General features: G+C 46.7%; 1 protein-coding gene across 4 annotated transcripts in view; it reads left to right on the top strand.

Moving 5' to 3' along the window:
* FHDC1 (FH2 domain containing 1) overlaps positions 1–15,848 on the top strand; it is a 43,052-nt gene that overhangs the window by 21,998 nt on the left and 5,206 nt on the right. For all 4 annotated transcript variants that reach the window (XM_065904603.1, XM_065904604.1, XM_065904606.1 and 1 more), the window contains 7 exons: positions 1,427–1,512; positions 1,600–1,700; positions 6,972–7,042; positions 7,146–7,253; positions 8,956–9,026; positions 11,091–11,208; positions 14,659–14,823. In XM_065904603.1, the coding sequence (XP_065760675.1) occupies positions 1,427–1,512; positions 1,600–1,700; positions 6,972–7,042; positions 7,146–7,253; positions 8,956–9,026; positions 11,091–11,208; positions 14,659–14,823 (720 nt within the window). The remainder of the gene's footprint in view (positions 1–1,426; positions 1,513–1,599; positions 1,701–6,971; positions 7,043–7,145; positions 7,254–8,955; positions 9,027–11,090; positions 11,209–14,658; positions 14,824–15,848) is intronic.

Genomic DNA, 15,848 nt, shown 5'->3' on the forward strand with positions numbered 1-15,848 from the left:
CTGTTAATTCCTATTTTTCAAGAGGTTTAAAAATTAGGTTATTATTATGGGCACATAATAAGGTGAGATACTGGCACATAACATAATTCAGGGGTAGGAAAGAAAAAGCTTTATAAAGTGTTAGGTGCTTACTGGGAGCAATTAGCTACAAGGATAGACTGTCGGCTTTACTGTAGCAGTCTTTTTGTCTGTTTGTTTTTAATTATAGTTGATTTGCACTCTGTGTTAGTTTCAGATGTACAGCAAAGTGATTCAGGATTATACACATACACACATCTATTCTCTGTCAGACTCTTTTCCCATACAGGTTATTACAAAACTCTAGCAGTCTCAAGGTGCTACTGGCCATGAAGTGTTTCTGTTGGAAAACTCCAGTACAGTGGCCAGGAATGTGTTTGGGGTTGGTCCTGTTTTCTGTGTGGGGAAGGCACAGTTTGAGAACCTTCTGTGCCTCCATCCCTCCTTGTTAACTGTTATATTCCTGTGTCAAAACTCTTTTATTTTTTTCCTTTACCACAGTTGAAGGAATATTTGTGTATTTAATAACTTTTAGTTTAGTTTAACTTTTTACAGGACTGGTACATGTTCATTGTGGACATTTTCGGAAATAAAGATGAGCAGCAGATGCAAGTGATACTCACTATGATTCCATTACCTCGTGTAGATGCCTGGTTCATCTTGTTGTGTTTGTAGTATGTGCCTGGAGGGCTGGAGCATCGATGCTTGTCTTAATTTATAGAAGTGGGATTCTACTGATCCTTACCTGACTCTCTTTCAGAGGGGAAGATCTTGACATCTTTCAGTTGTTCAAGACATTTTCCTCTCTAGCTTCCTGCTGGAAAGCCAGTGTGTGCTCACCTCCACATCCAGTGGTCCCTCCCTATAAAGCTGCTAAACATGAAGGGGAACGTGACCTCTGAAGGGAGATCTGTGTTAGGCCCCCCAGTCTAAGTATCTTATATCCAAAGTACTCAAAATAATAAGACATTTCATTTGTGACTTAGGCTCTGCTATAGTAACTATATATATCGAGCCTCTTCTTTTTTTTCCAGACAGGGATCTCCCCTTCAGCTTATGACTTACTCAACATTTTCATCCTTGGCCTGATCCTCTTTCTGGCTCCCTTAGTAACCCCCAAAGGACTCACTCTAGTGGCTCCGGCTCTCTGGTTTGTGTGGGGCTGTTTATACCCACATGAGTGACACAGCTCTCCTCTCCCTAACTTGCTTGTTTGGGTTTTTTCTTTGAAACAACAAACTAGTTGATGACTTTCTTTTCTCTTTTCTTAGGTCTGCATTTTTATTAATTTGAATTTAACTCTGAAATCCTTATTTTCTGAAAGGAATTCTAAGGTGGAATTTAAAATAATGTTGTATTTCAATCATTGGTCCTTTTTCCTTGACCCCCTTTTCTGTTTGTCTTTCAGATAAAGAAACTAAAGGCATTCAGTGGAGACGTGGCCAAGCTGTCCCTGGCAGACTCCTTTCTGCACTGCTTAATCCAGGTGCCAAAGTAAGGACCACCCATCACTGCTCTTGGCAGGGCACGGTTCTTAGGTCTACAGCATCCCACGCTACAGCTCTGCTTCTTGTTTTTCAGCTATTCCCTGCGGATTGAAGCCATGGTGCTAAAGAAGGAATTTCTGCCTTCTTGTTCTTCTCTATACACAGATATGACGATTCTAAGGAATGCTACAAAAGGTGAGTAAATACATGATGCGTTGTGTAATTTGTTTTTATTAATTTTGGTAGCAGCCTATTTTTTAAAAACTGTTCAGTTGAAGAGTTGTAGATATGGAAAGTTCCATTTCTGATACACTCTAGAAAGGGAAATGATGTGTTACCAAGGATGGTATTTAAGGTTTAGCTCCATTTACTACCCCCCCCCCATTAATTAATTTAATTAGTTGACCAGTCAGTTAATTATCATATTATCCTCCAATAAAAGAAAGGCATTTCATCTCAGAAAGTGAGAGTGTCAGTCGCTCAGTCGCCTCTGACTCTTTTGCTTCCCCATGGACTGTTGTCCACCAGGCTCCTCTGTCCATGGAATTCTCCAGGCAAAAATATTGGAGTGGTAGCCATTCCCTTCTCCCGGAGACCTTCCCGATCCAGGGATCGAAACCAGGTCTCCTGCACTGCTGGCAGATTCTTTACCGGCTGAGCCACCAGGGAAGCCCCTCTTTCATCTCAAGTTTAGGAATAAGCCTGTTGGCTGCAGCGTGCTCTTGTTCCTCTCCTCTGTTAGCTTTCTGTGTGTGTGTGTGGTTGTGTGTGTGCTGTATGTTGTGTGTGGTGTGTTCCGTGTGTGTGGTGTGTTCCGTGTGTGTGGTGTGTGTGCAGAGCATGTATAAGTTGCATGTTCTCTCTGTGTGTGCTGTATGTTGTGTGTGGTGTGTTCAGTGTGTGTGGTGTGTGTACAGAGCATGTATAAGTTGTGTGTTCTCTCTGTGTGTGCTGTATATTGTGTGTGGTGTGTGTGCAGAGCATGTATAAGTTGCATGTTCTCTGTGTGCGCTGTATGTTGTGTGTGGTGTGTTCCGTGTGTGTGGTGTGTGTGCAGAGCATGTATAAGTTGTGTGTTCTCTCTGTGTGCGCTGTATGTTGTGTGTGGTGTGTTCCGTGTGTGTGGTGTGTTCCGTGTGTGTGGTGTGTGTACAGAGCATGTATAAGTTGCATGCTCTCTCTGTGTGCTGTATGTTGTCTGTGGTGTGTTCCGTGTGTGTGGTGTGTGTGCAGAGCATGTATATGTTGCATGTTCTCTGTTGTGCTGTATGTTGTGTGTGGTGTGTTCCATGTGTGTGGTGTGTGTGCAGAGCATGTATAAGTTGTGTGTTCTCTCTGTGTGCGCTGTATGTTGTGTGTGGTGTGTTCCGTGTGTGTGGTGTGTTCCGTGTGTGTGGTGTGTGTACAGAGCATGTATAAGTTGCATGCTCTCTCTGTGTGCTGTATGTTGTCTGTGGTGTGTTCCGTGTGTGTGGTGTGTGTGCAGAGCATGTATAAGTTGCATGTTCTCTGTGTGCTGTATGTTGTGTGTGGTGTGTTCCGTGTGTGTGGTGTGTGTGCAGAGCATGTATAAGTTGCATGTTCTCTGTGTGCGCTGTATGTTGTGTGTGGTGTGTTCCGTGTGTGTGGTATGTGTGCAGAGCATGTATAAGTTGCATGTTCTCTGTTGTGCTGTATGTTGTGTGTGGTGTGTTCCATGTGTGTGGTGTGTGTGCAGAGCATGTATAAGTTGCATGTTCTCTGTGTGCACTGTATGTTGTGTGTGGTGTGTTCCGTGTGTGTGGTGTGTGTGCAGAGCATGTATAAGTTGCATGTTCTCTGTGTGCTGTATGTTGTGTGTGGTGTGTTCCGTGTGTGTGGTGTGTGTGCAGAGCATGTATAAGTTGTGTGTTCTCTCTGTGTGTGCTGTATGTTGTGTGTGGTGTGTGTGCAGAGCATGTATAAGTTCCATGTTCTCTGTGTGCGCTGTATGTTGTGAGTGGTGTGTTCAGTGTGTGTGGTGTGTGTACAGAGCATGTATAAGTTGCATGTTCTCTGTGTGCGCTGTATGTTGTGAGTGGTGTGTTCCGTGTGTGTGGTGTGTGTGCAGAGCATGTATAAGTTGCATGTTCTCTCTGTTGTGCTGTATGTTGTGTGTGGTGTGTTCCATGTGTGTGGTGTGTGTGCAGAGCATGTATATGTTGCATGTTCTCTGTGTGCTGTATGTTGTGTGTGGTGTGTTCCATGTGTGTGGTGTGTGTGCAGAGCATGTATAAGTTGTGTGTTCTCTCTGTGTGCGCTGTATGTTGTGTGTGGTGTGTTCCGTGTGTGTGGTGTGTTCCGTGTGTGTGGTGTGTGTACAGAGCATGTATAAGTTGCATGCTCTCTCTGTGTGCTGTATGTTGTCTGTGGTGTGTTCCGTGTGTGTGGTGTGTGTGCAGAGCATGTATAAGTTGCATGTTCTCTGTGTGCTGTATGTTGTGTGTGGTGTGTTCCGTGTGTGTGGTGTGTGTGCAGAGCATGTATAAGTTGCATGTTCTCTGTGTGCGCTGTATGTTGTGTGTGGTGTGTTCCGTGTGTGTGGTATGTGTGCAGAGCATGTATAAGTTGCATGTTCTCTGTTGTGCTGTATGTTGTGTGTGGTGTGTTCCATGTGTGTGGTGTGTGTGCAGAGCATGTATAAGTTGCATGTTCTCTGTTGTGCTGTATGTTGTGTGTGGTGTGTTCCATGTGTGTGGTGTGTGTGCAGAGCATGTATAAGTTGCATGTTCTCTGTGTGCTGTATGTTGTGTGTGGTGTGTTCCGTGTGTGTGGTGTGTTCCGTGTGTGTGGTGTGTGTACAGAGCATGTATAAGTTGCATGCTCTCTCTGTGTGCTGTATGTTGTCTGTGGTGTGTTCCGTGTGTGTGGTGTGTGTGCAGAGCATGTGTAAGTTGCATGTTCTCTGTGTGCGCTGTATGTTGTGTGTGGTGTGTTCCGTGTGTGTGGTGTGTGTGCAGAGCATGTATAAGTTGCATGTTCTCTGTGTGCGCTGTATGTTGTGTGTGGTGTGTTCCGTGTGTGTGGTGTGTGTGCAGAGCATGTATAAGTTGCATGTTCTCTGTGTGCTGTATGTTGTGTGTGGTGTGTTCCGTGTGTGTGGTGTGTGTGCAGAGCATGTATAAGTTGCATGTTCTCTCTGTGTGCTGTATGTTGTGTGTGGTGTGTTCCGTGTGTGTGGTGTGTGTGCAGAGCATGTGTAAGTTGCATGTTCTCTGTGTGCGCTGTATGTTGTGTGTGGTGTGTTCCGTGTGTGTGGTGTGTGTGCAGAGCATGTGTAAGTTGCATGTTCTCTGTGTGCGCTGTATGTTGTGTGTGGTGTGTTCCGTGTGTGTGGTGTGTGTGCAGAGCATGTATAAGTTGCATGTTCTCTGTGTGCGCTGTATGTTGTGTGTGGTGTGTTCCGTGTGTGTGGTGTGTGTGCAGAGCATGTGTAAGTTGCATGTTCTCTGTGTGCGCTGTATGTTGTGTGTGGTGTGTTCCGTGTGTGTGGTGTGTGTGCAGAGCATGTGTAAGTTGCATGTTCTCTGTGTGCTGTATGTTGTCTGTGGTGTGTTCCGTGTGTGTGGTGTGTGTGCAGAGCATGTATAAGTTGCATGTTCTCTGTGTGCGCTGTATGTTGTGTGTGGTGTGTTCCGTGTGTGTGGTGTGTGTGCAGAGCATGTATAAGTTGCATGTTCTCTGTGTGCGCTGTATGTTGTGTGTGGTGTGTGTGCAGAGCATGTATAAGTTGCATGTTCTCTGTGTGCGCTGTATGTTGTGTGTGGTGTGTTCCGTGTGTGTGGTGTGTGTGCAGAGCATGTATAAGTTGCATGTTCTCTCTGTGTGCTGTATGTTGTGTGGTGTGTTCAGTGTGTGCAGAGTATGTATGTGTTGCGTGTTCTCTGTGTGGTGCGTGTGTAGCCTGTGTGTATTGCGCATGCGTTGTGCGTGTCATGTGTGTACGGAGGCGCGTGCTCACAGCCTGGGCCCCGGCCGCCTGCCCGTTCCCCAGGCTCTGAGCCTGCGCCCTGCTCTCCGGGAAGCAGGGCTCCTTCCCTCCTGACCCCTCCCCAGCGGCGTCTCCCGCACCCCCAGGTCGCCTCCAGACGCCCACGTCTGAGAGGAGCGAGCCGGCGTTCCCGGTCCTTTGAGAGCCTGCTCAGGCCGCTCTGATGCCTCCTCCACAGAGCTGGGAGCTCGCTTTCCCGCAGGCAGGCCGGCGAGAGTGCTGGCCGGAGCGCCTCCTTCCGGCTCGGAGGCGGCCTGGACCCCTGCTTTCCTGCGTTTGGCACCTGGGCTCACGGGCCTCATTCCTCCTGGTCACTTTCTGCATCTCTAGTTGTGGTGGTACACTGCTTGTTCCTATTGTTTGCCCTGCTTAATGACTCTGACTTGTGTTGACATTAAGTCATATTTTCTTCGGCTCATTATCTTTTCTTCACTTAGAGAAGAGACTAGGAATTAAGAGCATTTTCTTCTTTCACTGTGGAGGCCTTTTAAAATTTTTTTCTGTACTAAGGCTAACGCAGCAGCTTTGGAAGGATTGTCTCCTCTGTTCAAACAGAGATGGAAGCATGTGTTTTCATACTAAGCAATGCAAATTTGTGGGCACCATGGAAATGTTTTTTATCTGGTTACCCTTTAAAACCTGGCCTTCTTAGATAACACAGTATAGGCAGTGATCCAAGTGTAACTTTTTGAAAGTAATACCAGACATAATGGAGAATATTAACAATATCATAAATGACATTTTATTACCTATACCTACTGTAATTTTAGTAATTAAATTATCTCTTTGTCTTTTCAATACATTAACAAATTTTAATATTTTTTATTTGTCTTGGTGGGTAATACAAAAGATTTATGTTTAAAGAACTAGTTTACCAATATGACAATGATTGAGTTCCTTTTGAAACCTTTAAGCCAATCCAAATAAAATGTTTAGTTTTGAATAAAATGGAAAGATTCTCTGGGTACTGCCTCTAAGAGCTGGAGCTTTGCAAGTTATTTACATATCATCCCAGCCTGTTTATTTTGTATATCCTCACAGCTCATCAGCTAAGCAAAATGCTGCTTACTATTCATTTTCATAGTCTGTAAGCACAATCTCAAAGGATATAAAGGAAAAAATAAATAACTGTTGAGGAGATTATTCCTATAACATAGTATGCTGCTTTTCCTAAGATTTTTATATTTTCCACTCGTTGAAAATTTTCATCCTTGAAGTATATGGGACACTTAAGTGTCATCCGTATTTGATTCCCAGTTTAACACCAGATTGGGCATCACCAGTAGCTGAAGTACATTAGATACACCGTGCAATGCGCTGCTTTGTTCGTGTCAGTCTTTTACACAACTTAGGGTCAGCGTTTGCTTCAGACACACTCAAACCTGGGTGTGGCAGCTGTCTGACGTGTGTCTGAGTGGCAGGCTTCTCTCAGGTACTGTGTGTGCTCTTTCTGACAGAGCTGATGTCCTGTGAGGAATTGCACTCCATATTACACTTGGTGCTACAAGCAGGGAATATCATGAATGCTGTAAGTAAAGTTCAAAAAAAATTTTTAAATGTTGCATTCCCGACTTTATTTGTTTGTCTAAATGTGTGTATATATATTTTTTCTTTTGATTTGTCTTCTTTAGGGAGGGTATGCTGGCAATGCAGTAGGATTTAAACTGTCTTCTTTGCTCAGATTGGCAGACACAAAAGCAAACAAACCTGGGATGAATCTCCTGCACTTTGTTGCTCAGGTATGTGGAAGTGATTGCAGAGTGTTCGTGCACCCCCGCTGGAGGCGGTGAAGTCTTTCAGAGGTGTAAGGGGGCATCAAACAGTCAGAAGAGGGCATGGTAGATGCCAAGAAGTTGCTGTGTGCAGATTCCTGAGTTGAGTGCACCTGGAGTTACAGGGCTGGAGGGACGTGGGGGGCCAGGACTGGGCACAGAGGTGGGTGAAGCCAGGTGATGAAGGATTCACGCCCACAGCTGGGGAATTTGGATTTCATGCTTTAGCACTGGTGAGTCAGCAGTGGTTTGTACACATCATCACGGCATGACCAGGGATGTTTTTTCCCTAGGAAAATGAGGCAGCCTGGGGGATGGGTTGGAGTGGAGAGAGAAGAGAAATAGGGGTGCTTCTTGGTGGAAGCTGGCGTTCATCGTTTGGGAGAGTTGAGAAGCCGAGTGATGGCCATGGGATAGAGAGCAGAGGCCTGGGTGTTGAAACATTTCTTTCTAGTGTTTTGTTGGCTGGAGTTTTGACCAGTTGTGTGTAAAGAGTGAGGGGTCAGAGTAATGAGAGGATGGATCAGTTCATTTTCTTTGTGAACTGGGGGTGAGGGAGCCTTGCCATCCACACAGAGTTTGGGGTCTGAACCCTGTCCACTACTTGGACACACTTGTGACCCCCAGATAACTAGTTACAAAGCCAAAGATCAGCCAAGGACAGTTCCCTGTTTGTTGTTACATTATCTCAAATAATGAATTGTGCGGGCTTGTTTTTCCTGCTGCATCTCCTTGTTTTGACAGCAGTCATGTAGACATAGCTTAACCTGGCAGGAAAACTGCGTTGCAGGCTTAAGTGTGAGCTTCTGAACAGGATGGAAGGGAGAGTTTTGACCTGTCCTTTATTAGCTGTACTTCCTCAGACGAGTTATGTAAGCCTTACGTTCCTCAGTTTCTTCATCTAATGATGAGGGGCGGGGAGTGATAACCTCAAAACTCGGTAATTGAGGAGGTGGAGGAAGATAATTCCAGACTGTGCTTATTAGCTCAGTGTTCTGAATATAGTAAACTCTCCATAAATAATACAACCTATTATTACTATATTCTTCAGAAGACAGAGGGCATGTGGAACCTGGTACTCACTGAAGAGTCCATTTTCAGGGCATTAAGACCAGAAAACGTGCTCCTCAGTCCTGAGAGCCCCGTTCCAGGTGCTGTGTGACTTGGTCCCAGCCCCTTGTGGGGAGGTTCCCTGAGTGGCACCCTTCATCCTTGCCTTCCTTTCCCCCTCTGAACAGGGGAAGGATTCAAACTCCTCCATGGCCCGTGCGCCATCTGATTAAGCTCAGTTTGCAGACTGGTCTAACAGCTGCTGGTGGCTGGGTCACACAGAGGCGTCCTCGCAGGTGTGGTGGTTTTTCGGCAGGATAGATTGGATTCCCTTGGGAGTTGTGGGCCCTGCAAAGCCACCGCCTCCTTCCACTGAGTTTCATGTCAGGATCAGTTGCTCCGAGAAGTTAAATGTTTCCTGCGAGTAGATTTCCGGTCAGTCTTACTGAGAATGTCAGACTAAGCTTGTGTCTCTGTGAATTACTTTGACTATATCAAGCCTTAAAGGGGGACAGTGATTTTAGGGTTCCTTTAAGCCCTGAGAAAAATTTCTCCATATAGTGGATAAAATTCCAGTTTTGTCCCCATAGAGTGAGAGAAAATTCTGTTTTTGTTCCAGGAAGCCCAAAAGAAAGATGCTATGCTTCTAAATTTTTCTGAAAAATTGCTTCATGTTCAGGAGGCTGCCAGGTAATCAAGGAAGAATATGGTGAGACAAACATGGTTGGTTGTTTTCTTCTTAACTACCTTCTTATGAAAACTGATGAATATTTTACAACTTCTGGATTCAGGTTTGAACTTTCAAAAGTTTTGCCTAGTTGAACTTTCAGACCTTCCTTTCGTTTGCTTATAGAGGTGTGTGTGCACCTTTGGAATTAGGGGGGTTTTGAAAAATTAATCTTTATTTTTAATCTTAAAAAACCCTATTGCAGTTTATTCTAATGAATATCATCAGTGTAAAAATGTATGTATATGGATTAAGAACTTCAAATACCTCCACACCCAAAAGACAGGGCTCAAAGAACACAGCACTTGGAGATGGGATACATCAGTCAAGCTCTCAGGGCCCTACCTCCCTGATTCCTTTAGAATCTAACATGGTACGTTTACTTTCTATTGCATTAAAAGAAGTTGGAACCATATCAAGGGCTGTGAAAGGATTTTGTTTTAAATTAGTCACTCAGCTTTACAGAGAAAGTATCTAACAAACCTAAAGCTCTATTTACACCCCTTTTCTTTGCTTCTTATCCTCATATAGATGTGTATTTTAATGTAGCTCTAATCTGTGTATCCATTCTAAGTCCTGTGCTTATTTACAATACATATCCACGCATGTAAATGTTAAATGGTGGTAATGTCCCATAGCCAGCTTTTTAAGGAAAAAGGTCCTGATTTGTAGCTACTGCTGATTTCCATGGTATAAATACTGCCGCCATGGCTGACCTCAAGTTCCCAAGTGGCACCGTCGATTACGGAGCTGGGGAAAGATACCCACAGCCACAGCCGTGTCCCATGAGCAGACGCCAGCAGTCACCTCACATATCAACCCAGTGCATGTCATCTGCTTGTTATCTGAGGGACTCTATCCAGTTGGGACAGATGTGAACCAGATGCATAAACACGCCGACCAGAGCTTTTCCAGCCCCGCCCACCACCAGCCCGCATCTCAGGGATACTGCCTGAGAATGTCTAACCGTGGATGATATCTTTCCCAAAGTGAGAGGGTCGGTCCTAAGTGTGAACAGTTGATATAGTTCATAGTTACAGATCACCAGAGTATTCCTCCCACAGAATGGGCATCTGCTAAGATGTAAACTGTTTTCACTTTTGAATTACTAAAAGAAGTTTGCGTGGAAATATTTTTTCTTCCTTCTAGTACAGAAATGTTTCTAAGAGATACACATAGAAATAACGGTTCCATTTCTGGTCAGAGTTAGATGGGGAAGGTTAGCTAGATATTGTCTTAGGAAAAACTTACTAAGGTTTATTTGAACTGGAAAGTGAAGTATGGACATAGGACATAGGCGGGTGCCAGTGACCAGTGGAGGTGGAAAACTACTGTGTAAAGAAAAGTTAGAATTGACAATGGAAGCTTGAAAGCATCTTGATCTATGAACGTGCTAATTGACTTAGGTTTCACCTGTTCACTTTACCAGGTGACACGAACATCATTCATGCTCTATTGATTTCAGTGTGACATTTATAACAAAAGCCTTGCCAGCAACCCCACCATTTCTCTGCAGAACTCTTAGCTGTGTGTCCCTTCTCTCTAAGACCCAGAGGACGGACTCTGGTTGCTTGTGGCGGGCAGCATGCCGTCTGTTCAGTGTCTCTGCATCCCCGTCAGCGTCCTGATTATCAGCTTGTGCCGCCACCTTGCTGTTCATGGGTTAGGGCTTTTGTATTTGCATTTTTGTGACCAGAGGAAAGTATAAGTAAGTGAGTCCTGCTGGATGCTAATGCTGATGGCATAAAGCTGTTGAGACCTAGTTTATGAAAAGCTCCACAAGTCCTGTGCTTTTGGTTATCTCTCCAGTAAGAACAAAATTACAGCCTGCTCTCTTTGAACCATTATGTGTCTTTAGGCAGGAATCGCCTCTTAGAAAAACATAGGAGGAAACCATAAAGGTAGAGGGTAGTAAAGGTAATTGCAGCAGCCCTCCCCTCTATTTCCAGGGTCCCGTTTGATATCCCTGGGGTGCCCGCCCCCTCAACCCTGGTGCCAGCTGCCCACTCTCTCCTTTTTTCTTTCAGATTATCTCTGGACAACACGGAGGTGGAGCTGCACTCGCTCTTTGTCAGGACGAAGGCTCTCAAGGAGAACATCCAGCGGGATCGAGAGCTGTGTCAGCAGATGGAAGATTTCCTTCAGGTGAGTGATTCGAGTCAGTCCCTCTGATCTCCTCAGTGGCCCTGTGAGGCCACTTACGTTTGCAGGGCTGTGTTTGTGGAAGCAGTAGGTTCCCATTCATGTTTTCCCCCCTAAGCCAGTCAAAGGAACTTGATATTTCAGTGGCCAGTCTTTATGGGGGTGTCCCCAGTGGCTCAGCAGTAAAACATCTGCCTGCAGTGCAGGAGACGCAGGAGACCCAGGTTTGATCCCTGGGTCAGGAAGATCCCCTGGGGAAGGAAATGGCAACCCACTCCAGTATGCTTGCCTGGAAAATTCCATGGACAGAGGAGCCTGGCAGGCTACAGTCCATGGAGTTGCTAAGAGTTGGACATGACTGAGCAGCTGAGCATGCATCCTTTGCTGGATTGGTTTTCTGAGAGAGGATGTGGAATATGTCCAACCCTGAGCCCTCGGTTAGAGGTGGGGTCTCTGTTTATTTCTGCTTGGTCTGCAGGATGGCACCCACTCCCACGTGGACTGGGATCACTTATGCTTACGCTTGGCGGCTGCTGCCTGGCGACTCAGGTTTTGGTTCGAAAGCTCAGTTCTGGAGTTTCTGCCTCCCAGTTAAACTTCTGGATGCCAGAATGAGGTTCTCGTTGAAGACACCTGAGCACTTGGGCTGTTCTTCCTTCAGTTGTTTCTGTGGAAGAAACAAGCTCCGTTTTGGCATGTTTTATAGGGAGGCAGGAGAGCACGCTGGAGTCAGTGCCTCCTACCACCCCGATCCACCGGCCCACAGGGTGTGGTGGGAGCTGCCCCAAGTAACGTCAACAGAACCCAGCAGAGTGGACCTGTTTGTGACAGCTCATCGTGACTCACTAATCACATAGTCTGACATACTTCTTTTATCTTCCTTATTTAAAAAAAAAAAAAAGTGGCACCTCTTCATGCTTTCAGTCTTCAGGAAATAGTGTGCTACTCAATTTGCCTTTGCCAAACAGATCTTAAAAGCTCGGTGTCAGGGCTTTGAGGCTTATGAGCCGGGATGCGTGAGGCAGGGCTGCCCTGGGAGGTGGGAAAGGGACCGTGTGCTTGAAGATCAGACCAAGGTCTGCTGCAGCCTCCCCTGGTTTCCTTGAAATGAAGCCACATCAGACGCTGTGAGCTGCAGCTCCCGTCAGTGACCACCTGATTCTGTTTGGCTCTGCTGGGAGTTTGTTTTTATTATTAAACACGTATTCTGTATTTTCTTTCAAACATCACTGAACTTTAATTTTCCCGTAAAAGTGCGCAGATTTTCTTCTCTGAGACAACTAAGTAGACATCACCACAGAATCTCATGAACAGGAGCTAGGAAAACACTCAGCAATACATAAGCCTGTTCAGACAATGGGACGATCCAGGAAGGTGAGGAGAAGGCCTGACACGTGTTGAGAGGAGCATTCTGGAGGCTCGTCTCTTGGTTCTTATATGAGATGTTAATTTCTTCTGTGACATGGCAGCACAGGAAAGCTTACGAGGCAGAGCTGCACACCCACACAGCTGCTGAGAGGCAGTCTTGTTTTCACTCTAAACTCATCTTCCTGGTACTCATTTTTATCTATGTAAGTAGAGTATTCCATACAGCTACTCATTTTTCCCAAGTTTACTTTCTTTTTAAATAGGGGAAATACAATTTTTAATGTAGGTTAGGGTCAGGTCACAGAAGGCCCTGAATGCCAGTCTGAAAACTTTGCTCTCTGAACCAGGTGGGGAGCGATTGAAGGGTTTTTAAAAAAAAATATTTATTTATTTATCATTTTGGCAGTGCTGGGTCTTCATTGCTGCTCCGGCTTTTTCTCCAGTTGCAGTGTGTGGGCTTTCACTGCGTGGCTTCTCTTGTTGCAGAGCACGGGCTCTGGGACGGGCAGGCCCCAGTGTTTACAGCTCCCGGGCTCTGGAGCACAGGCTGGATAGTTGTGGCGGACGGGCTTAGTTGCTCCATGGCATATGGGATCTTCCTGGAACAGGGATCAAACCCGTGTCTCCTGCACTGGCAGGCAGACTCTTCACTACTGAGCCACCAGGGAAGCCCCATTGAAGGTTTTTGAGTAGAAAAATGATCTACTATTTGCAGATCTGTTTCACATTTTGACCCTTTGGAAGAGAAGTATCAAGTGCGCTGGGGTGGACTTGACACTCCATAGCAGACAAGTTTGAGTTGAAACATTGAATTGGCTACCACAACTACCGATCTGTCATTCACGCTTTGCCAGCGTTGCTTTGAGCTTTTTCATCTGTGGCCCCAACCATGAGGGAAGAGTTCAGAAACTAGCTCTTGGCCAGTGACTCCAAGCATGGTGACTTTTCAGGCTCAGTTCAGAATGTGTCACTCTCCAAGTCCTGGGCGGCCTGCAAGCGTCCAGGCACTCTGCCGTCCCCACAGGATCTGACGATGAGATATCCCAGGTAGAGTAAGCTCCCATGAAGGTTCCTGTCAAAGTCCTGTTTTTCTGCAGTTGAGCTGTTCTTGGCTAGGATCCATCTTTCCCCCTGTGCAAGAACGACAAGCAGAGATTTATCCTTCCATTAATACCCTTCCCTCCATGAAGAAAAACACAGCGTGAACACACACACTGCCTCGGGCTACTGACTCAGTAGAAACTTAGTTTCTCTGGCATTTCGTTTCCTAAATAGTTTTGGTTTCCTACTACCTCTGGAAGGCATTTGGTGTGAGAATAGGGCTTTGAAAGGGGATGGTGTGTGGAGTGGATAGGAGGGAGCTCATCCTCTTAAACTTTCTTTTTCTCTTGAGATTCTCCTTTGTGTTCCGCTCGTGAGCCCAGTGGCTGGGGGGCAGCCCACAGCATCACCATTGCCCAGGCCTGGCCCCCTACCCAGAAGTTTCTCAAGTATCAGTTTGGCCAAAAAGTCTGTTCAGGGAAAAAAACTTATAGAAAAACTGGAACAAACTTTTTGGCCAACCCAATTAAAGTGTGATTTCATGCAACCCCGTTGCATGCCTTCTTCATAAAATCCTTGTTTCCCAGTGAAAAAGAAAGCACATGAGGCTTCAGTGTGAGCCTAACAGCGCTCATTTTGGGTTAAGTTTAAACCCTTCCAAACTGTGAATAAGACAACTGGTCAACACAAGAGACTTCTGGGGCCCTGAAGCAGACCCATGACCAGTGTGTGACTCAGTCATGAGGGCAGGAAGAACAGGGGCAGACGGGGTTTTCCTTAATGACGCCGACTCTATGCCGGTGCCGTGTGCCCAGTGACATTACGGGGGGACTCTGGGTTGGCGATAGCCTCCGGGTTAAAGCTCCTCAGCTCCTCTGGCTCCCCTCACACAGGGGTCCACCTTGCTCCCCGGAGTTTTGTTTGGGGTGACTCACTGCCCTGTCGGCTCTGGGGGTCCCGCTGTGAGATCTGAAATGGAGCCCCGGGCCCCTGGCGGCTGCTGAGCGCTCACCTCCACGTCTGCCGTCTGTCCTTCCCCCACAGTTTGCCCTGGAAAAGCTGGCCGAGCTGGAGCGACGGAAGCGAGAGCTCCAGGTCGAGGCCCACACCCTCATCGACTTCTTCTGCGAAGACAAGGACACCGTGAAGCTAGACGAGTGCCTGCAGATATTCAGAGACTTCTGCATCAGGTTCAACAAAGCAGTGAAGGTACAGCTTGGGGCAGCTCCACGTTTTCTGAGTTGTCTGGATTTCTGCCTCTCCTCTGCCCAGCCTGGCCCTGCCTGTGGCTGAAAGGGGCCTCGGTGGCTTCACAGCATCAGGAAGTTCTGGCCCCGGGGGCGCTGCCTGGCTGTCCCCAGGATTCCGGGCAGGCTCTGCCCTCTCAGCCCCGAGCCTTCCCCTGTTGGCAAGCCTAACGTGTGCTGCTCATTCCAGTGCTCGCTCTGATGCTCTAAAAGCATTTTGTTCATCAGGCTTGTTTAGGATGGCAGTCACGCTATTAAGGCATCTCTTTGAAGATCCTTCTCTCTTCCCAGGAGACACTTTCCTCCTTCAGGGGGACCTTTCTCGCAGTAGAATGATTGGAAGGCCCCTTTGCCCCTCTTTTGATCTCTGTAGCCATTGTCAGGGGTCGGCATCCAGAGAACCAGGCTCTCCGTGGCCAGAGCAGGCTTCAGAATGCCCAGAGACTGAGGGAGCAGCTGCTGTCTGCACACAACCGCTGCAGCCTTGCCCATCCACCTGCCATTCATAATCTCTGAGTTCATGTAAAATCCAGAAAACTCTTTGGGTTTCTTGACTTTGCACATAAAACTTTCATCTGCCAACTAAAAACAGAATAACAGCCCACCAATTCAGATGTTGATAAGGAACCAAATACCCCTGTGCGCCTCTTTCCCTCAATACTAAGCACACGTCTGTCTTTGAGGGGCTGCTCCCTGTCTCTGCAGCCCCAAATGAGTAGCTCAGGGTGACTGGAGTTCTCAAACCGCCTTTCTCTGTCTGCTGAAAAGGAGACTGAGCCTGTGGCCACGTTTCCACTCCTCTGTCCAAGCAGTGAGGTCAGCAGGGGAGGTGCTGGTGGGGTGGTACTGGCCAAACTGGCCCTGAGACCTTCGCTCCCAGTCGGAGTTCTCCACGCTTGTGAGGCTGCCTGGGTGACGCTCTCAACCCAGCTGTCCCGAGAGCCAGGAGCTGGCCCTGTGCGCTCCGCAGGCAGCCCTGAAAGAAGG

Source organism: Muntiacus reevesi, chromosome 13 (genome assembly GCF_963930625.1).
Source record: "Muntiacus reevesi chromosome 13, mMunRee1.1, whole genome shotgun sequence".
In the NCBI taxonomy this organism is placed as follows: Eukaryota; Metazoa; Chordata; class Mammalia; order Artiodactyla; family Cervidae; genus Muntiacus; species Muntiacus reevesi.